Genomic DNA, 21,544 nt, shown 5'->3' with positions numbered 1-21,544 from the left:
TTTTTGAAGGGTAGCAGTATTGTCTGTGGTGTTGAACAGCTTTACATCATCAGCGAAAAGAACGCAGTTGCTCTTAATATGATCACAGAGGTCATTTATGTAGAGTATGAAGAGAGTTGGTCCTAGAACACTGCCTTGGGGGACATCACTATTGACAGGTACAGAATTTGATAGGACGCTCCCAATTTTGACCATTTGTTGTCTGTTTGACAGGAATGCTTCTATCCAGTTATGCAGTTGTCCAGAGATACCATAGGATTTTATTTTTAGTAGTAGTTTGTCGTGTACCACTGAATCAAAGGCTTTACAGAAGTCTATGTAGATTGCATCTATTGTTTTGCCCTGATCAAGTTGTGTAGTCCATATGTTTTTGCAGTGTAAGAGTTGCAGATTACAGGATAGTTTTTTTCTGAAACCAAATTGTTTATTGGAGAGTAGGTTGTTTGTCTCTAAGTGGGGGATGATGGATTGGTTAATAATTGATTCCATGACTTTACAGGTGACGCAGCATAAGGAGATTGGTCTGTAATTTTCAACTAGGCTGGGGTCTCCCTTTTTGAAGATGGGGATGACCGTGGCTTGTGACCATAGGTTAGGCAAGGAACTGGTCCTGAAAGATTTTTCAAAGATTATGCTTAGAGGTTTGGCTATGGCAGTGGGTAGCTTTTTTAAGAAGTAGGCACATATTCCATCCGGTCCAATAGATAGAGATGGTTTTAGATTGCGAAGTGCTTTTTCAACATTGTCTTCTGTAAAATCGATATGTATTAGATCATTGTAGTTATCTGTGGTTCGGCTAGGAAATACTGGGCATGATCCATTGCTGTTTACAAATACTGAGCCAAAAAATGTCTTAAAGATGTTGGCTTTAATGGTGTTGGCGTTGCAGTCTTTACCATTAGGTCCTATCAGGGGTGGGATGGACCTTGAATCTTTTAGTTTGTTGTTTACAAAATTGTAAAAAGCACTGGTGGAATTGGTGCTTAGAAGGTTTTCCTCTTGTTTAATGTGATAATTGGTGCATTCGGTCTTTATCTGGTGGCATAAATTTTTGTATCGGCTTTTGAAATTGGCAACGTGACCAGATTTGTTTTTCCGCCAGAGTGATCTCTTTTTGGATTGAAGTTTCCTTATTGTTATGGGCAATCTGTTTTTTTGTTTGTTTTGGGAGTTGTTGTTGGTACATATAGTTTGATGACTCTTTTGACTTCAAGTAAAAATATGTTGTAATGGTCTTCAACAGTATTGCATCCAGTGAATAGAGATTGCCAATCAAGGGATGAGAGATTGTTGTCTATAAGATCATAGTTGCCTTTTTTGAAGTTATAATTGGGGATTACGTCATTGTGGTGGTTTTTGTGTGGACGTATGTTGAGACAAAAGTCAATCATATTGTGGTCACTACTGGAAAACGGTTCTTTAGTTTGTATTCCGTAAATTAAATTCAAACTATTGCAGAAGATGAGATTGAGGCAGTTGTTTAGTCTAGTGTTGTTGGTTACTAGTTGTTCCAGTCCCAGATTTGTAACAGCATTGTAGAAGGTTGCGTGTATGGTTTCAGTTGTACATTCATTTAGGGTCCAGTCAATATGAGGCAGATTGAAATCACCAAGAAAGATAAAAGGGTATGGGCAGGATGCTGCCCATGTTAGTAGTGTATTTAGCTTGTTTACATGTTCGATATCATAATCAGGTGCTCTGTAACATAGTAAGAATCAAATTGTGATATTTAAGGATAGTTCACAGATAATAGTCTCAGGAAGAGCAAGCTCCTGGGTAACTTGGATATTTTTTAGATGTAAGGACTTTTTATAGAAGATAGCAACATCACCTCCTCTACGAGTTTCACGATCTGATCGGTAAACATGATAGTCTCTTACTGTGGTAATGGAGTCAGGGAGAGATGTGTTGAGCCATGTTTCACAGACAAATATAATGTCGAATTTAGCCATATTTAGTAGGAGGAAAAATTCAGGTATTTTATTTACAAGGCTTCTTGCATTGGGTAGCTTGCATTTAAGGCCAGCAGTAGTTGGAATTGAGGTAGTTAGGGGCGTGCGTGCCTAGTCTTGGGTGATGGTGGATTGGTTGAGGTAGGGTTGTGGTTGAAGGTTAAAGCTGAGTTGCGGGATGTGTGACTTACTTTTGATACAGTCAGCATGGTAGTCAATGTACAGGTCCTTCTCTCCATTGTCTAGATGTTTTTTGAGTTCAGTGCGGAGTACACGGGAGCGGGCACGTTGCTGTATGGTTAGGTCAGGGCGACAACGGAGGTTCTTATGGTTGGTGTTGGTTTTGGCAAGTGAATTTATAGTGTAAATGAATTTGCGTTTGCTTGATTCATTTTTGCAAATGACCCTGCAGAAGCGTGGGGTCACAGAGCCGTCTCTGTTTTTGAGCTCTCGGCCAATGCGGGAAATGTCAAGTATTTCATCAGGGGAGATGGTTGATGCTTGATAATCACTGATGATGTTTCGGACAGTTGTGATGTCATCATTATCATTGATGCCCTCTAGACCAAATAAGATGGCGTTTGGACGTTTCCGTTCATGCTCAACAGCTTCTCTGATGAGGATTGGGATATCAATATTTGTCTGGGTTATGTTTTTTTTGTGGATTGGGTTGTGGATTGGGTTGTGGTTATTGGGTAGAGATGTGGTTTGTAGCTACTGGATGTTCAGGTTTTTGCGTTGTGTCTTTTTTTTCGAGGTTGGATAATCTTTCTTTTAAGGCGTCCACAGATGCTACTATGGTTTCAAGGGATGTTAATCGTGTTTCAATGGTATCAACTCTTTTCAACAGATCCAGTATGGGTCTGCATGATTTGCAGAGATATGGAAACTCATTGCATGATTCCAGGTATTGAATCATTTGCTTGGGTAATCCCAAGCAGTCATGATGAGCGTATTTGTTACACAGAGAACATTTGATGGAGTTTTCATTATCCTTTAGAGTTTTGTAGCATTTAAGGCATGTGTAGGAGTCTTGTGGTTCATTGTTGGGGATTAATTTCTCTTTAGGTTGTGGTTTGGCATTGGATTTTTTTCTTGGCATGGTAGGTTTGTTAAGATAGTACGTTGATTGAATTAATTAATGGAACAATTTTGGGTAATCAGTATAGCCAATATCACACCAATCAATCAATTGCAGTAATCTCTCTAGTCAGATAATTTCCTAAGCAACAATCAACCTAATCAATTAATTACACTAACTACTAATCAATTAATTACACTAATCATTAGTCACACTGTTCAATTAAATTCACTAAATCACTGATTTTACTAATCAATTAAATTACATGAATCTTGATCTTTTAAACTAGTCAGTAATCACACTATTTGCACTAAACACTCTAATCACACTAATCAATTAATACAATAAATCAATTAAACCATTAATAAAATATTTTATAGAAATTATCTAATCATTGATGTAGGTGATGAGGTAGAAAAGTTGTAAGTTTTGAGGTAATGAATTAATGGGTGTTTGATTAAAGTAATGAGGTAGTATTGAGAGTCTTTAAGGAAAGGGCTGTTTGTTTTTCTAGCAGCTGTGATAGACTGGGTAAGAGGAATTTATTGCTCTGATTGCTGCTGTTATTACTCTGTAAACAAAAGGCTGTAACAGGATGTTCAAAGCACGCTGGGTTTTTGAAAGAGCAAAACTCGCTGAATTAAAACACTTTAACTACAATCAATATGTCTCTGAATAAGATTGTTTTGCAATAGTTTCCTAAAGTTCTTCAAGTTGAGTAGTATTAAAAATACAGTCCAGAAATTTGGGTTAACTAATCCAATCTGTCCTTTACTTTTAAAGTTACTTCTAGTTGCAATACCTTTTTTTTTTATAACTAAATCTGACAGTCACTCCAGATCGTTAATCACAGTTATTTTCCTTCTTTGAGTCCCACTTTCCAAGGAAAATTCCACTGCAGAAATTTGAGTGATTCTAACCAAGACTAAGCACGCAGTTACAAGATCTTTCCTTTGTTTTTCACTTCTGTCTCAGCTGACTTACTGGTTTTGATTTAGCTATGCTGGCAATTCTCTTTTTAGTTCGGATGGAGGGGTTTTCTTCAGGTCAGTCAAGGAGACTGTCCGCTCCTCTCAACAACCAAAGCATTCCTCTGCCGTCCAGGATAACTTTTGGCTCCTAAGAGCCTCAGGGCTTTCTCCTCCCTCCTTGTTTCTCCCTGCCAGCTGTCCGATGTGGCTCCGGGAAACTGTGTGGGGGGATATTAATGGAAACGCGTTGTCTGGCGTGGAAGATACTTCTATCAGCTGTGTGAGGGATTTAAATGAAGGTACGTTGTTTGCACTCCGCAGGCTCCAAGTGATCCAGTTCAAGAGCTCCGCCAGTGTGGTTAATAAGACTCGATGGAAAGAGCTTCACTTCTCTGGGGAAGGAGAGGAGGGCTCCGGATCAATTAGCAGGAGCTCTGCTAGCATTATTAGGGCTCCACGGCTTCAGAATCCAGTGTTTTTGGGCTTGTTTTTTGGGATCAGGTTTACTCACGGTTACTGGTGCAAGCAGCAGTTTTAAAAATGATTTCTGGTGCTGGTGGTGGCTTTATAGGGAGATAGTGCTCCAGGAGCGAGAGCTTCACCTTCCTAGTTGGGCGCCGCCATCTCCAGATCCCTCTTGTCTTTGTGGGAAAGAGCTTTCGGCCTTCGTCACAGTACATTTCCTGTTGCTGCCTCCATGGCCTGCCCGCTGCTCTCTCACACAACACAGTGAAATTTAGCGAGGGAGGGAAAGAGAAGGGGGAAGAGACAGAGAGGGAAAGGGGGGAAAGAGGGGGAAAGATATTACAAAATCATTTTATTTTTTATTGTTGCCAAATGTAATATTTCAAACACAGAAAAAAAAAAATTAAGGGGCATAAAAGTGCATTTATCACATTTTTCTTAGAACGATTAGCTGAACTCTGTCTTGTTTATCATTATTTTAGATAGCAAAACTTCAGTGTTCAGGTTAAACGGCTGTGTTGGCATTTTGCAATAAACAAGTGGGTTTTGGGTTGCAATTTGGGCACTCGGTCTTTAAAAAGTTTGCCATCACTGCCCTATATCATTTTTTTTTAAAACAAAACAAAACAAATTTTATTAACTTTACAGAACAATACACAGACAATCAAGGCATAATAGCGTAAAAGATCTTTTCTGGAAAAACCAGTAGAACATACAAAATATTTCCAAATTGTAATATGTATATTTACATTATCTGCTCAACTTCATATCTTATCCCAATTTCTCCTTTTCATTCTATTATCCAAATTATATTTCTTACTAATTAAAAATTTTTGCCATTCAAAAACAATACATAAACATACAAGACATAAAACATAAAAAACATAAAACATCTTTTCTGAAAGCTGCTTGATCCTGGGTTAAAACTCTTCGCACAGACGCAAATTCAAAAATCATATTTACTTTATATATCATTCCATATCTTATTACCATTTCCAATTGTCTATATAGCTTCTTCCCTCTTTTATCTTTCTTAGTTTTATTTTATTTATCTTATCTCAATACAATTCATAATACTTATCATTCTTTGTCTGTTCTTTTCCAGTTATCCATTCATCTTTTCTCTTTAAATATACTTCTCCTGTACACTGATTGGAGTGACGCCTTTGACTCTTTCCCCTAACTTAATAATACTTAATATAACACTTACATTATATTGGGATTCTGATTAGTACATTCTAAAATTACACAATAAATTTTATAAGAAAAGCAAGAACGCTACAATTACAAAATAAAAGCATATAAACCACCATCGATACCATTAAAAAGCTAATCATATATATTGATACTCATTTATATCTTAAACATTTTACTCTAAATCAGGGGTGTCCAACCTTTCACCTTCCCTGGGCCACATTAGAAGATGAAAATTTGGTTTGGGCCGCACATAAAATAAAATAACAGTAACGATACCTGATCATCCTCAAAAACCATAGAAAACATAGTTAACATATTAAATTTATTTGGAAATGAAGTTAGTGAGATGTCTTTATTATTAATTATTTATTAAAAATTATTTATTTTTTATCACAGTTTTTTTATCAGTTTATTTTCCGGCCAAATTTTCCGGGGGAGGGGGGAGCGGAGAAAGCTCGCCCGCCTCACGCCTACCTCTCCTCCTGCAAATGGCCCGGCTGGATGAGGCAGGACTGGAAGGCAGAAGCAGCAGCAGCAGCGACGGGGGCAGAAGCCTTCCCCCGCCACCGCTGCTGCTTCTGCCCCCGCCGCCGCTGCCCCCGCCCCCGCCGCTTCTTCCCCGCCCCGCTGCCGCTTCTGCCCCGCCGCTGCTTCTTCCCCGCCACCGCTGCTGCTTCTGCCCCTGCCACCGCTGCCCCGCCACCGTCGCTTCTGTCCCCGCCACTGCCGCCGCTTCTTCCCCACCACCGCTGCCGCTTCTGCCCCTGCCGCCACCCCCGCTGCTGCTTCTTCTTCCGTCACCGCTGCTGCTTCTGCCCCGCCACCGCTACCCCGCCACCGTCGCTTCTTCCCCCACCACCGCTGCCGCTTCTGCCCCTGCCGCCACCCGCTTCTTCCCCGCCCGCCACCGCTTCTGCCCCTGCCACCACTGCTGCTTCTGTCCCAGCTGCTGCTTCTGCCCCGCCGCCGCTTCTGCCCCCACCACCCCTGCCGCTTCTGCCCCGCCGGCGGGGGCAGCGGCAGAGGGGCAGAAGCAGCAGCGTGGCAGGGAAGAAGCGGCGGCAGGGGCAGAAGTGGCGGCGGGGCAGAAGCAGCAGCAGGGGCAGGGGAAGAAGCGGCGGGCAGAAGCGGCTGCGGGGGCAGAAGCAGTGGCAGCGGTGGGGGGGGCAGAAGTGGCAGCGGGGGCGGGGAAGAAGCAGCGGCGGGGGCAGAAGCGGCGGTGGCAGCAGGGGCAGAAGCGATGGCAGTGGCAGAAGCGGAGGCGGTGGCGGCGGCGGCAACAGCAGGAGGTGGCTCTCTGATGGCGCCCGCCTTTTCTCTTGCTGCTTGGCCTGGCGCTCGACTCGCGCCTGCCTCTCCTCCTCCTCCTCGCTGGCTCTGGCACGAAGGTTGGAGTGGGCACTGGGCCGCATTACGAGGTGACCTGGGCCGCATGCGGCCCATGGGCCGCGGGTTGGACAAGCCTGCTCTAAATACACATATAAAAACACAATCTTATGTACCTTCCAGAATCCCCTTTTCAATTAGATTTACCCATTGTCTCTAAATAGGTTTTGTTTCTTTAAATCTTGCTTCCCACCATTAAGGCTTCTCATCCCCTCCTTTCTCTCTTGTTTATTTTTCTCCTTGCCCTTTTTACCCCATTGTCTCTCCTCCTCCCTTTTCTTCTTCTGCTTACCCCCTTTCTATTGTTTTCTAATCTTGTATCCACCTTTCATCTCATTTTTCTCATTTTGGATTGTTTTTTCAAACCTTAAAATCCCCTTTTTCTTTTCCTCTTCCTCCTCCTCCCCAAAGAAAACCCATTGTTCATCCAAGATGGCTTCTTCTTCTTCTTTATTCCAGTCATCCTGCTGCGTAGTCAGTTTTTCATAAGTGCATACCACCATTTCTAGAAATTGAAAAAAAGTGCCCAAAGTGTCTTTTCCATCTTGCTCTTCTTTTTTATATTTTTTATATTGAATTTTTAGTTCACCCAGAAGCAATGCCATCATGAAGAGAAAAACTTCTTCAAAAACAACCACCCAAGTATTTTTAATCAAGAATAATTCCAAAAAGTTCCAAAGTCACTAAGAGAGCCAAATAAACTATTTCTTTTAATACTTTTTTTTCTTTCTTCTCTTTCTCTTTCTGGGGTTACTGATTGATCAAAGAGTTCCCTTTAAAATATATCTTTCTTTAAAGTTCTAGGCAGTCTCCTCCTTTTTCAAGTTCTGCTCCAAAATTTTTTTTTCCTTTCCCCCCACTTACAACAGCAATTTCCTTTTAAACGCTCAGAAATCCATACCTCAAATATGGGTTTTCCCATTTCTGAAGTTGTTAAATCCAATGTCCAGAAATCCTTTATCCCATGTCTTTAACTTTCAAATTGAATTACCTTCGGTGCCCAGATATATTTTCCAAGTCTCCGTCTGCTATTTCTATGGGGTGGGAGAGTGAAGAAAAAAAAGTTTTCCCTTGACAGCTTTCTCTGCCGCTTTTCTCTTCTTAGGGATACAATGTATCTTTCAGGCAATTCAAGCAATTCCGTTTCCAGGGTTTTAAAGGTTGTTATTTTCCCGGCTCAGCCAGCACTTTCACTTCTGATTCTTCTTTCTCCTTCTTCCTCCAGCACAATCTTTTCCAGCTGCCGGCTTCTTTGTGGCGGCCATTACTGACCGCCGCTCCACTGCCTTGAGAAAAGGAGGTTATGCTGGGTGAGGAGGGGGTCTGCGACACCTCCTAACCCCTTCCCAGATCCTCCCTATCTTCAGCTGCCTCTACAGGGCAGCCTTATCCTCCAGACCCATCAGGATCGGAGGCACCAAGACAGGTAGCGCAACAGGGATTGCACACAGTCGCAAATCCCCGCCGCCGCCGAAGCCTGGCAAACTGGAAGACCCATCACTGCCCTATATCATTTTTGACATGTGACAGTCGAGTCTTCTTGAAAGCATCCAGTGTTGAAGCAACCACAACTCCTGAAGGCAAAGCTGTTTCATTGGTTGTTCTCACTGTCAGAAAATTTCTCCTTATTTCTAGTTTGCATCTTTCCTTGATCAGTTTCTATCCATTCTTTCTTATTTGGCTTCTGGGTGCTTTGGAAAATAGGTTTCTCCCACCCCCACCCCCTCAGCCCCTCAAATATTGGAAGACTGTTATCGTGTCACCACTGGTCTTTTTCTTCGCTAGACTAGCCATGCCCAGTTCCTGCAACCGTTCTTCAAATGTTTTAGCCTACACGCCTCTAATCTGATCTGGCCTTCCTTCCTCTGGCCAGGTTGGTAGTTCTCTTTTATGGAGTTGAGGGAAACTGCTTTACTGAGCGAGAGAAAGTGAGCTTGGGTTTGTAGAAAGTATGTTTGCCACCTTGAGTTATTTCTATATATAATAAAGGGGAATATAAACTATGTATGTATATTTGCTTTAGGGGGGAAATGTATACAGCAGGCCAACATATATAACTCCACATGTGGGATGGCATGCCTTTCTCTGGTATAAGGGAACTAAACACAGGGGTATTTCAGAAGACATTATATTCATGAGGCATTGTTTTTGAACTGGGAGAAGATAAAAAGACAATATTACTTAAAAATTCCAACATGGATATCAACTATTGAAGCTTTTTTTTAGCCAATAATATATAAAAAGGAACAAACAGTTGGATATGGGGAGATATTGAATAAAATGGGTGAACTTAATTCTATGCAAGCGTTGGAAGAACAAGGTGTAAAAATGAATTGGTTTTCATATTTGCAAATACAATCTAGGTTTGATAAAGACTCTAAGGCAGAAGGTATTTACGACAAGTTGACTGATTTAGATAAAATTTTGATGGGTACTGATGAAAAGGTAATTTAAAAACTTTATGGACGTCTATTAGAATTTAAATTGGAGGACAAACAAGTCAAACAACAATTGCTTGGGGGGAAATGGGATTGATTTAGAAAAATGGCAAAAATTGTGGTCTCAGAATTATAAAATGACAATGTCAACTGCATATAAAAAAAATTGTATAAGATGTTTTACAGGTGGCACTTACCCCCCAATGAGACTTGAGACAATGTTTAAGAATAAATTGGATAAATGCTGGAAATATCATCAGTTACCTGGTTCATATTACCATATGTGGTAGACATGTTTGGACGTGAAGATATTGGACTAAAATCCACACGATTGGAAAAAAGGATAAAACAACATATAGACCTTAAACCAGAGATCTTTTTATTGGGAGTCATACCAGACATATACAATAAAGGACTGAAATATTTGATTGTAAATGTTTTAACAGCGGCTAGAATTGTATTTGCGAAGAACTGGAAAAATGACAAAATATATGCAGGAGGAAGTTATCAAAAAAAATTATGGACTGTGCTGAAGTGAGTAAACTGACATTTGAAATTAAAGAACAAGAAGACAAGCAATTTTATAAGATATGGGATTTGTTTTATCAATGGTTGGATAAAAAGGCGTGGTAATGTAATAGACTAGATAATTTTGTGATAGAAATTTAATAGACTGATATAAAACATAATATAGATATATGTAACCACTGGTTGAAAGTATAACAAATTTTAAGATAAAACTTGGAACATCTCGTATAAAATGATGGAATAAATAGTTTAATCATGGATGATTAATAAATGATCAATATATAAGCATATGTTAGTTCGACAATGTGAAGACTGATTTAAGTTGTGAGTAAATGACTACAAAAGGATAGCACAAAAGATAAGTAACCAAGTGACACTCTGTATGGATATAAAATGGAAGATGGTTTTATGTTTTTATGTTTTGGATGTGTATGTTTGTTTTTAAAAATAATTTTTTTAAAAAAATGACTCCACATGGTTTACAGCAATACAACCTTAATACAGAAACCAATAAACCCCATATATAGCAAATGGCAAAATACAAAGCCTCGCGTATAGGGAACTTCTAGCAAGATTGATAGCAATTTGATGGTCTGGGCATACCCAAAAGATTATTCTAGCCTTTGTTCAATTTAGAAGTTAATGAGCCTTACTATTTGTACCTGGTGCCAATTGGTATTTTTCACCTTGCAAGGAATTAAATTGGAGACGTTCACAGCAGGATTAATGGCATAATACATTTAATAAATATAAACAAGCACCTGGTTCCAAATCAAGCTGCTGATGTGCAGGTATCTCTTCCTCTCCAAGTGCTTAGGGGAATAGCTAGATCTTCCTTGTTTTATGGAAGACCAGAAGGATAAAGTCCTGCAAAACTTCAGGGGCAAGAATGTCACAGAAAAGACTCACTATCCAGTATGAAAATTTAAGCAAGGATGTTAGAAATTATGTTTTATTCTATAGAAATGGTAGCAGAGGATTATCATATAGACAGATTGGTAGCAGAGGATCTGTTGCATAGACAGTCCTCACTTACCCTTTGTTCCCTGAGCTTTCAAAGTTACTACATGTTCTGACCCAAACCTGGTTCCAAGAGAGCCAACACAAGACAAAGGCAGCAGCACAAGCTTTTAATGTTTCATCTATGAATTGTTTCTTCACAGATAAAAGGCTGCTTCCAACTAATTAGCTCCGACAAGAAACAGCCTTGCCAAGTTTTTGCAAGGCTGCCAAAAAAACAACAGATAAGAAATAGTTTACAACACAAGAGTCTTCAAATACCAGTTGTAATGTCCACAAGGCTGAGTTTCAAAATGTCTTTGCTTCCTACAAAGAACGTTCGCTGCACAGCTACCTTTTATCTTCTTGAAGGAGGGGCCATTACCTTGCAGCCTTACTCCTGAGTCACCTGTGCTATTGCAGCTGCTCTTTCCTGCGAGCAATCCTGCATGCATGCACACTTGGCACAGGCTCCTCGGGAACCTCCTCATCCCTGCTGCCAGCCCCCACAATCTCTGAAGGCAGCAGTGCACTCACTAATGGTCCTGACCCCTCACCTGAGTCCTCGTTCTCCTCAGCTGTCCGCACCTGCTGCCGGCTAACCACAACACTACGGCACTAAGCAGACATATGGTCCGTAGATTTGTGGCCATTGTGGAACTTTTTCAGTGACCCCATTTCAGCACTTCCTGTGGTTCTGAAGGTGCAGGAAAAGGAGTTGCACCAATTTGACCTTCTCAGCTTCTGACAAGGGGATGTTGTCAAGAAGCTTCCAGTCACAGTCACGTGAAAGTGTCTTTAACAACCCACAGTGATTTGCTTAACTGCACTGGAGCAGATGTAAATTGGCACTGTCATGTGACATCATGCTTAGTGATCGGGCTTCTTAGTAACACGGGTGCCAATCCCGAATGTGATCAGTAAGTGAGGACTACTTGAACAGGGATGCCACCACAGGGGTTGTGGGCAGTATTTTTTGCCTTTATTTGCAGCTCAGGACATGGGCAAAACTGTTGGTTCAAATCTTGCTGAAGTTTTAGGCATCATTTCGTCATTTAAAGGCTCCACATCTCAAAAAGTAATGCAGACGATTGGACCGTAACAATTTAGGGAGATTTTTCAGGCTAAAATACAAATGGATTTCTACACATATACATTTGTAGGTGTGTGCATTTGTATTTCTTCAGATGCACGTATCTGCCCCTGTATAATCTTGTCCCCAACATGTCCAGATATACATTGGATATAGAACATATTGCACACTCCTTGTAAAATGCCAGGGTTTTGAGATGTAAAACAAATGAGACCAATATAAATCGCCCAGGAAATTTGTCCACCTTTCATATAATGTATGAGCTGTACAATTCAATTGAAATTCAAACAAATCTTTCATGGGGAAGAAATGACAATAAAAATCTTACAATAACATGGTTCATAAAGATGTGCACCCTTAAAAGTTAATATTTTTTTGAAGCACTTTTTGATTTTAATCACAGCAGGCAGGGCAGGAGTCTTTAGACCAGCTTTCCGCAAACTGGTTTCCTCCAAGTGTTTTGCTCCAGCTGCTTGGGAATAAATAAGGCTGAAAGATAATAAGGCTGGGAATTGCAAAGGACGCTGTAAGCAATTCTGCCTTCTAGCAGGATTTAGACTCCCCAATTATACAGACAGGAAGATCACATCTACCTCCTATCTAAATGGGGCTCAGAGGCAATGCCAGTGGATTCTTCCCGGTTCCCGACCTTACAGATTAAGAGTTGGAAGGGACCTTGTAGGTCATCTAGTCCAACCCCCTGCCCAAGCAGGAGACCCTACACCATTTCTGACAGATGGGAGCCCAGTCTCTTCTTGAAAGTCTCAAGTGATGAAGCTCCTACAACTTCTGAGGGCAAGCTCTTCCATCGATTGATTGTTCCCATTGTCAGAAAATTTCTCCTTATTTCCAGGTTGAATCTCTCCTTGTTCCGTTTCCATCCATTATGCCCATTTAGAGCCACACAGAAACAAAAACATCATGAACGTTAAGGGCGCAGCACTTAAACCTAAGTCGGGGCAAGCCTCAATATTACAGCGACACGCATGCCTGGAATGCAGTGAATATAGTACAGTAGCGTTTTTGTTAGTCGGCTGGAGGGGTAGAAGTAGAGACGGAACGAGTTGAAACGATAGAGGATTGGACTGCTAGAGGGGATGTGGAGGACAGAGGAACTTCCTCTTCCGGCTGACCCAGGGGAGGATAATGGTGTCGGTGGAGCCTTTTGTGCTGCTTGGTGGGCTGAAGCGGCTCCTGGGAGGTGAGTGGAGGGCAGGTCGGAGGAGAAGCCGGGAGCAAGTCCGGCCCTTTGGCTTCCTCCACGGCGGGGAAGCAGGGAAGGGAGAAGGCTGAAATATGTCAACTGTTGTTGAATATGCTTCCCGTCCCCGAATTTTATTATCCTTTTGCTGCACGATTTAAAACGGCTACCCGTGGTTTACTGCTGGGAAATTGGGGACATTTAAAAAGTCTTTATTTCATGTTTCTATCTCCCTCGCCCTTCCTGTAACATTTCATGCATTTCATGCATTTCATTGCATGTTGCTTTCCTGGCATGCGAGGAGTTCCGTGGGCAAAACTGGATGCTCTAAATCTTGCATAGGATTTGGACACCGTTTCTTGTGTTAGTGTCCTCACCTTTCTAAAATTAGATCAAACGAAAGTGAATCCACTTCTGAAACATTTTGAAGACTGACACAGATAAATTTATAGGTGTGCATTTATCTGTTTGCATGGATAAATGCCTCAGTATTTTCAGGTAATTTTAATAAGAAAAGTTTACAGTGATACTCTCTGATTTACCTAACCCAACAAGAGAATTTCATGATTTGAAATTTGAGTGGATATTTGAACTTGGATTTGGCTGCTCTACTATGTGCTTAATGAATCATAATGAATATTAGAGGTTAAAGTAGCATTTGGATCTCTTTGCTTTTTCATAATAATATATGGATTTCTTCTTTTTTTTTGCTGTTTTTGCAGGTTCTGCATCCATTATTTAAACAATAGTGAAACTAATGCATTAATATGAATCTTATAGAAAAAGCAGATGCCAAGAAGAGCACTCTGGACAACAGAGAATGAGAAACAGCATTAAAATGCAAAACAACCATCAATCAAAATATTTCCATTTCTTCCAGAGAGTGTTGAAACTTCTTTTTCCTGAGCAGATGGAGGGAGACAAGGGAGAGAATGATAGGAACAGAGTTTTCAGGTGGAAAAATACATTATGTGGAACACAAGAAAATATTGCATGAAAATGTAAAAAGATAGCATTACCAAATTCAGAAAAATTGTGAAATAGCTGGACATCACTGGGAAGGAAAAGATCTCTTGGATAGCCAAAGGCATTGATAAAAGGAAGGAAAGGGTGTCTTGAATCAAAGCACCACCAAATATGACTCATGGAACAGCCGAGGCAAGAGGAACAGCTCTACCAATGCTCCCAATGTGGCAAAAGGTTTAGCTTGCAAACTAATCTGGTAAGACACAACAGGACTCACATTGTGGAGAAAATATTTCAATGTCCTGATTGTGTGAAAAGTTTTACTTGGAATTCTGACCTGGTTATACACCAGCGAGAGAAAACATATGAGTGTCCAGATTGTGGGAAAATGTTCAGTGACAATTCCATCCTGCTGATACACAAGAGGACTCACAAAGGAGAGAAACCATATGAATGCCAAGATTGTGGGAAAAGTTTCAGTTGGAATTCTCTCCTGGTAGAACATCACAGAACTCATACAGGAGAGAAGCCATATGAGTGTCCTGATTGTGGGAAAGATTTCTCTCGGAAATCTGACCTGGTGAAACACCAAAGGATACACACGGGAGAGAAACCATATGAGTGTTCAGATTGTGGAAAAGGTTTCAAGGGGAATTCTGACCTGGTGATACACCAAAGGATTCACACAGGTGAAAAACCATATGAGTGTCTGCAGTGTGGGAAAAGATTCATTCAAAATTTCCACCTTGTGCGACATCACAGGATTCACACAGGAGAGAAACCATATAAGTGTCCAACTTGTGGGAAAAGGTTCAGTCAGAATTCTGACCTGGTGATACACCAGAGGACTCACACACAAGAGAAACCATATGAGTGTTCGAATTGTGGGAAAGGTTTCAGTAGCAATTCTGACATGGTGAAACATCAGAGGACTCACACAGGAGCAAAACCATATAAATGTCATTGTGGGAAGAGTTTCAGTCAGAATTCCTACCTGGTGAAACACCAGAGGACTCACACAGGAGAGAAACCATATAAATGTCATGATTGTGGAAAATGTTTCAGTCAGAATTCCTTCCTGGTGAAACACCAGAGGACTCACACAGAAAAGAAAGTGTACGAGTGTTCAGAATGTGGGGAAAGTTTCAGTTGCAAGTCTGAACTAGTGAAGCACCAGAAGACTCACAGAGGAGATAGATTGTATGAGTGTCCAGATTGTGGAAAAAGTTTCACTCAAAATTCCAAGCTGTTGAGACACCGGAGAACTCACACGGGAGAAAAACCATATGAGTGTTTGTATTGTGGGAAAAGTTTCAGTCAGAATTCCAACTTGGTGATGCATCAGAAAACTCACACAGGAGAAAAACCATATCAGTGTCCTGATTGTGGGAAAAGTTTCAGTCAGAATTCCTACCTGGTGATACACCAGACAACTCACACAGGAGAAAAACCATATCAGTGTCCCGATTGTGGGACAAAATTCTGTCATAATTCCTACTTGGTGAAACACCAGAGGACTCATGCAGAAGAGAAACCGTATGAGTGTCTTGAATGTGGGAAAAGTTTTACTTGGAATTCCCATTTGGTGATACACCAAAGGACTCACACAGGAGAGAAACCATATGAATGTCCGGATTGTGGGAAAGATTTCAGTAGTAAGTCTAACCTTATAAATCATGTAAGGTTACACATAGGGGAGTAACCATTCAAATAGTTAGATTGCAAACTATGTTTCACACAAAGTTCCTCCCTTATTACACACGAAACATCATTTGATGTGTGTAGAAGAATCTTGAATTTGTGTGTTGTTTGCCATTTGAAACCCAGCTGAATAGTTAAACGTTTAATTACTTGCATGATTCTCTTTAGGAAACATGAGGGAAGAATCGAATAGAGTAAGAAAGTTGGAAGAGGCTTTGTCAGCTAGTCCAACCCCCTGCTCAATATCGCTGCAGGGTTAGCGGTATATAAAGTTAACAAGTATAAGCAAACATCTGGTTCCAAATCAAATTTCTGATGAGTAGGCATGTCTTCTTATCCCAGGACTTACGGAAACAGCTAGATCTTCCTTTTGCTTTATGGAAGACCAGGAGGATAAAGGCCTCCCAAATTTCAGAGGGAAGATTGTCTCCTAGGGCAGGATCTGCAATGGAAAAGGCTCACTTCTTAGCTGCTATCAGATGGCGTGGGGGTGGCTCTTCCCAGGGCTCAAGCAACAGCTAGAAGATGGATCGAGGTCAGGTCAGAGGAGAACCCAGGAGCAAGTCGAGCTGCCTGGTTTCCTCCAGTGTAAAAGTAGAGAAGGAACTAGGCTGCTATATATTCCTTCACACCCCAGACTTTATTCCACCTGTGTTAGCTTTAAAACTAGCATCCACAATTTTCTACTGGTTGTAAAAAGTCTCCTTCAATTTGTGATTGATTCCTTGAGATTTTATGAACATGTTGTTTTCTTAGCAACAGTATGGGACAGATCTGTCACTGGTCTCTTGGGATTTTACTTTCTTTTATTCCCATGTTCACCTAACAAGGATGGTATTTCTACTTATAATAAAGGCAGGATATAAATATCTATGCATGTGTGTGTGTTTTTTAATGAATAAATTGTATATGGCAGCCCAACACAAGGTGACTCCAGGCAGTTACAGCAATAAAACCCTAATACAGAATATGCAAATGGCAAAATGCAGAGCCATATACAGAAACCAATAAACCCCCTACATGCAATCCATCGAAACCGGGCAGGAGGGCACCTTGCAGGTCTTTTAGTCCAGCCTCCTGCTCAGGCAGGAGAGCCTATAGCCGTGATGGCAAACATGCGTGCCAGAAGTGGCACGCAGAGCCACTCCTGCCAGTATGCGAGAGGTGGCCTGGAAGAGCCCCACTGCGCATGTGTGCGTGCCCCCTGCCAGCCAGCTGATTATCAGGTATCTGCGCGATGATTATCAGGTATCACCTTGCGCATGCACTGGGAGAGATGCGCATGGGGAATGTGCGTGCATGCGCAAAAGCATGCAGCGTGTGGGAAGTCGTGCATAAGTCAAGGACTACCTGTACATAATGTCATAAATATGGATGGCCCTCGCCAGCAGTTTCACGTAGGTGTTGAAGCAGCGAATGCTTGAGTCCTAGGCAGGGGTGGGATTCAAATTGTTCAACAACTGGTTCTGTGGGCGTAGCTTAGTTGGTGGGCATGGCTTGGTGGTCATGTGACTGGGTGGACATGGCTTGGTAGTCATGTTATTGACTGGGTGTGGCCAACTCAATATCAAATCAAGACGCGCATCTCACCTGGCGCCTCATGACTCTGGGGATGCTGCAACAGTCGTAAGTGTGAAAAATGGTCATAACTCACGTTTTTCAGTGCCATTGTAACTTTGAATGGTCACTCCACACAAGCAAAGTGCTGGCAAAGGAGGGGAAAAAAACTCCAGAGAAGTTCCTGAGACTGGAAGTCTAGTCCTGCCAAGAATGTAATAAGGGTTAACAGGCAGTTTCTGTAAGCAACACCAGAATGTTTCCTTCCTGCCTTCCTTACAGGATTAGGCCAGTAATTTCTTCTAACAACCTGTTCTCTGAACTGCTTAGAATGTTAACAACCAGTTCTAGCGAATAGGTGCGAACTGGTAGAATCCCACCCCTGGTCCCAGGGTAGCCCACATTGTGGGAGGCTTAGGATGCAGCTGGTCTTCTGCTATCCACGCTGACTTGAACTGGCCATGGAGGTAGAAGTAGAACCACCATAATAAAGAAGGATATGGTCAATGGTATTGAAACCCGATGAGAGGTCTAGGAGGGACAAAATGGTTGTACCCCATCTATCCCAAACCCTCCAAAAGTCTTGAGAATTGCAACCAATGCCATTTGGATGATGTGCCCCGGCCTTAAGCCAGATTGAGATGGGCCTAGGTGCCTTTCTCCTTCACAGCCCTTTCTCCGGGTGGCAGTCCCAGGCTGCCAGCCTTTCATTGCCCTCTTCAGTTGCACTTACAAAAGATCTTAATTTGCAGCAATGCCTTGAACTCCTCTGCCAGGAAAACCTGTCATCATTTTATTATGCACAAGTAACTGCTGTTGGAGGTATAACAGCTGGCCAGGATGCCAATTGCCCAGTAGGGGGAAATGACTCTTTCAGGCCTCTCTTCAGCTTGGAAAATATGGGTAGTTCTCAGGTTGCAACAACAATAGGCACCATAATTAGTGATGGGAATCCTGGCCATTCCAGTTGCCATTACATCTCCAAGAGCATGTGGATCTTTGGGTGAGAACCTCATTTGTTTGTGATATGTAAAGAGATAGAAGTCCTAGGGAACCAGAGCAGCTGGTGAGAGCTATGGGCAGGTCAGGGACCTGGCTGGCTCCTTTCTAGGGCTGGGAGAGGAAGTACACCTAAATGCTTCTCATTATAAGATCTATCTCAAGTTTCTTATTTTCTATTTGGTCTATGTCTACTCTACACTTTCAAAAGGCTTGTATCATTTATTTTTGTTTTATTTATTTGATTTGTCAATTGTTTACAAGATAATAAGTATAAGTATATACATAATTATGAATACATGAAATGGGTATAAGAAAAATAAAAGAAACAATAGGACAGGGACGGTAGGCACCTTGGTGCGCTTATGCACGTCCCCTACAGACCTCTTAGGAAAGGGGTGAGGTCAATAGTAGACAGCCTAAGGTCAAAGTTTTTGGGGTTTGGGGAAGAAACCACAGAGTCAGGCAGAGTATTCCAGACATTGACCACTCTGTTGCTGAAGTCATGTTTCCTGCAATCAAGTTTGGTGCGGTTAACCTTGAGTTTGTATCTATCGTATGCTCTTGTATTGTTATGGTTGAAGCTGAAGTATTCATTGACAGGTAGGACATTGCAATGTATGATTTTATATACCATGCTTAGATCAGACTGAAGACGGCGCAATTCAAGGTTTTCTAGGTCTAGAATTTCAAGTCTGGTGGCATAAGGTATTCTACAACGAGTAGAGGAGAACTCTTCTTGTGAAATATTTATGGACTTTCTCAACTGTGCTAATATCAGATATGTAATGTGGGTTCCAGACTGATTAGCTGTATTCGAGTATTGGTCCAGCAAATGTTTTGTATGCTCTAGTTATAGTGTGATATTACCAGAGAAAAAGCTACGTAGGATTAGGTTAACAACTCTTGATGCCTTTTTGGCTATGTAGTTACAGTGGGATTTAGCATTTAGATCATTAGAGGTGAGTATTCCAAGGTCCTTGACAGAGTTTGGATCATCAACAAGATCTTGACTATTCAGCTGGTATTTTATTTTCTGATTTTTTTCGCCAATATGTAAGACAGAGCATTTATTTGTTGAGATTTGAAGTTGCCATTTGTTTGACCATTCTGATACATAGTCAAGATCTTTTTGAAGGGTAGCAGTATTGTCTGTGGTATTGTACAGCTTTACATCATCAGCGAAAAGAATGCAGTTGCTCTTAATATGATCACAGAGGTCACTACATCTCCTTTTTCTATTCCTAACCTCTACATTTCTCTAATCCTAATCTCCATATGTACCTAGTGTTAAACCCACCCCCTCTCTCCCTCAGTCTCTTTCCCCATCCTGTATTTAACTAACCCTTTTTCTTTTTTGCAGAGATGTGAGCAATATGGAAGGGAAATGTTGGTCTGGATTTCTGTGAGGAATGGACTTCTGGCCAGATCTGTTTTTAAGAAGGGTTTTCTTCTGGCTGAGGGGACTCAATTTCCAAACAGGAATGTATATGACTTAAGAAGGAGGGAACACATAAATGACCTGTTTTTTTCCCCAATTTCTTGTTTATTGCTGATTTTTCTATGGTTTTTGTGTGTTTTACCTTTTGTGTGTTTTACCTTAAAAAATGGGATGCAGAAACACTTACCATATGTGTGCACATGCATGCTATAATTCTTTTTGAAACACTTTCGAATATTTCTTTGAAAAGTGTATTAGTGTTGTTTACCAAATATGGGCAGCCCCTTGATGAGTTCTCTTTTTCCTAAGCCCGGCTGTGTATGTGTCTCATTCACTTTGACTTAATGGAGATTTCCATGCTAAGGAAATTACAGAAGCACAGGGCATTTAGCAGATTTAAAATCTTAGGCACAGCCCAGGCTGGGACCAAAGATAGTTGCCTTGAAGTCTCTGGCCAGCTGGTGCTTCTATGTCCGAAATCCTTGGGAACCACAGGAAAGCAGTAATAAAGTTTGGGGATTTAGAGGGATTTTGACAGTGACTGACAGCCGACTAATAAAGCACAGGACACTTTAGATCAATTTTCTACAAACTAGCTGTCTCAAAATCTTTTGCCCAAACTACCTGGGTACATTCAATGCTGGAATCTGAACTCCTCTGGAAATTGGGAAGGCAGCTCAAAGAAATTCTGCCCTCTAATTCAGCCCTTGCAAGAATGCAGATGGAAAAATAATATCTCCTATCTAAATAAGTTTAGAAGCAACGTGAATGGGTTTTGTGCCATATTTCATTCCAGGTAGTCATAGACTTACAGTAACAATTGAGCTCAAAATTTCTCTTGTTAGTGTCAAACATATATTGACTTTGCCCCATTTTACAACATTTCTTGTCACAATTAAGTGAATCACTGCAGTTGTTAAATTAATCATACTGCTGTTAAGTGAATCTGGCTTCCCCACTGATTTTTGCTTTTCAGAAGATCATGATCCCAGGACAATGCAACTGTCATAAATATGAGTTACTTGCCAAGCGACTGAATTTTGATCATATGACCACGGGGATGCTGCAAGAGTTGTAAGTGTGAAAACCGGTTATAAGTTGCTTTTTTCAGTGCTGTTGTAATAGTCACTAAAAGAACTTTCGTAAGTCAAGGACTACTTGTATTCTATTAAAGGGATGAAGCTGGCAATCCTTTAAGGCTGCACATACCAACAAGACCTTTATCAACTTTTAGGATGCAGCACCTGCTAATCTTGTGAAGGTAAGTAGGGTCAGGCTTCACTCTTCTAGCTTCCCTCAGTCATAAAGATAGTTTGGGGGAGTTTTCCTGCACCCCAAGACAAAGAACTGGCTGGAAGACTCTCCACTGATCCCCGAAGGAGGTGCCCTTTCTTGTTGCCTGACGGCACATTGTGTTCATACTGCACGAGTCGAAAAGAGGGCTGTGAAAATATTTACAGACCCCTCACATCCCAGATATAAACTGTTTCAACTCCTACCCTCAAAATGCTGCTAGAGAACAATTAGACACAAGGACAGTTTTTCCCCAAATGTCATCACTCTGCTAAA

The 21,544-nt window shown here is 41.3% G+C and overlaps 2 protein-coding genes across 4 annotated transcripts in view; both read left to right on the top strand.

The window, feature by feature from the left end:
- Window positions 1–16,847, top strand: part of LOC113451462 (uncharacterized) — a 106,587-nt gene extending 89,740 nt beyond the window's left edge. For 2 of the 3 annotated variants that reach the window (XM_087928241.1, XM_087928242.1), the window contains exon 2: window positions 14,034–16,847. In XM_087928241.1, coding sequence (XP_087784367.1) covers window positions 14,456–15,979 — 1,524 coding nt within the window. In that variant the 5' untranslated portion in view covers window positions 14,034–14,455 and the 3' untranslated portion in view covers window positions 15,980–16,847. Of the gene's footprint in view, window positions 1–13,217; window positions 13,312–14,033 lie in introns of those variants that run through there. The other variant, XM_087928240.1, reaches the window with a different exon arrangement.
- Window positions 1–21,544, top strand: part of LOC113453925 (uncharacterized) — a 125,128-nt gene that overhangs the window by 89,725 nt on the left and 13,859 nt on the right. The window lies entirely within an intron of this gene.

This window comes from Pseudonaja textilis, chromosome 2 (genome assembly GCF_049901715.1).
Source record: "Pseudonaja textilis isolate UNSWEBS1 chromosome 2, rPseTex1.2, whole genome shotgun sequence".
Lineage (NCBI taxonomy): Eukaryota > Metazoa > Chordata > Lepidosauria > Squamata > Elapidae > Pseudonaja > Pseudonaja textilis.
Note: the sequence above shows the minus strand (reverse complement) of the source record. Positions and strands in the feature narration are given on the sequence as shown.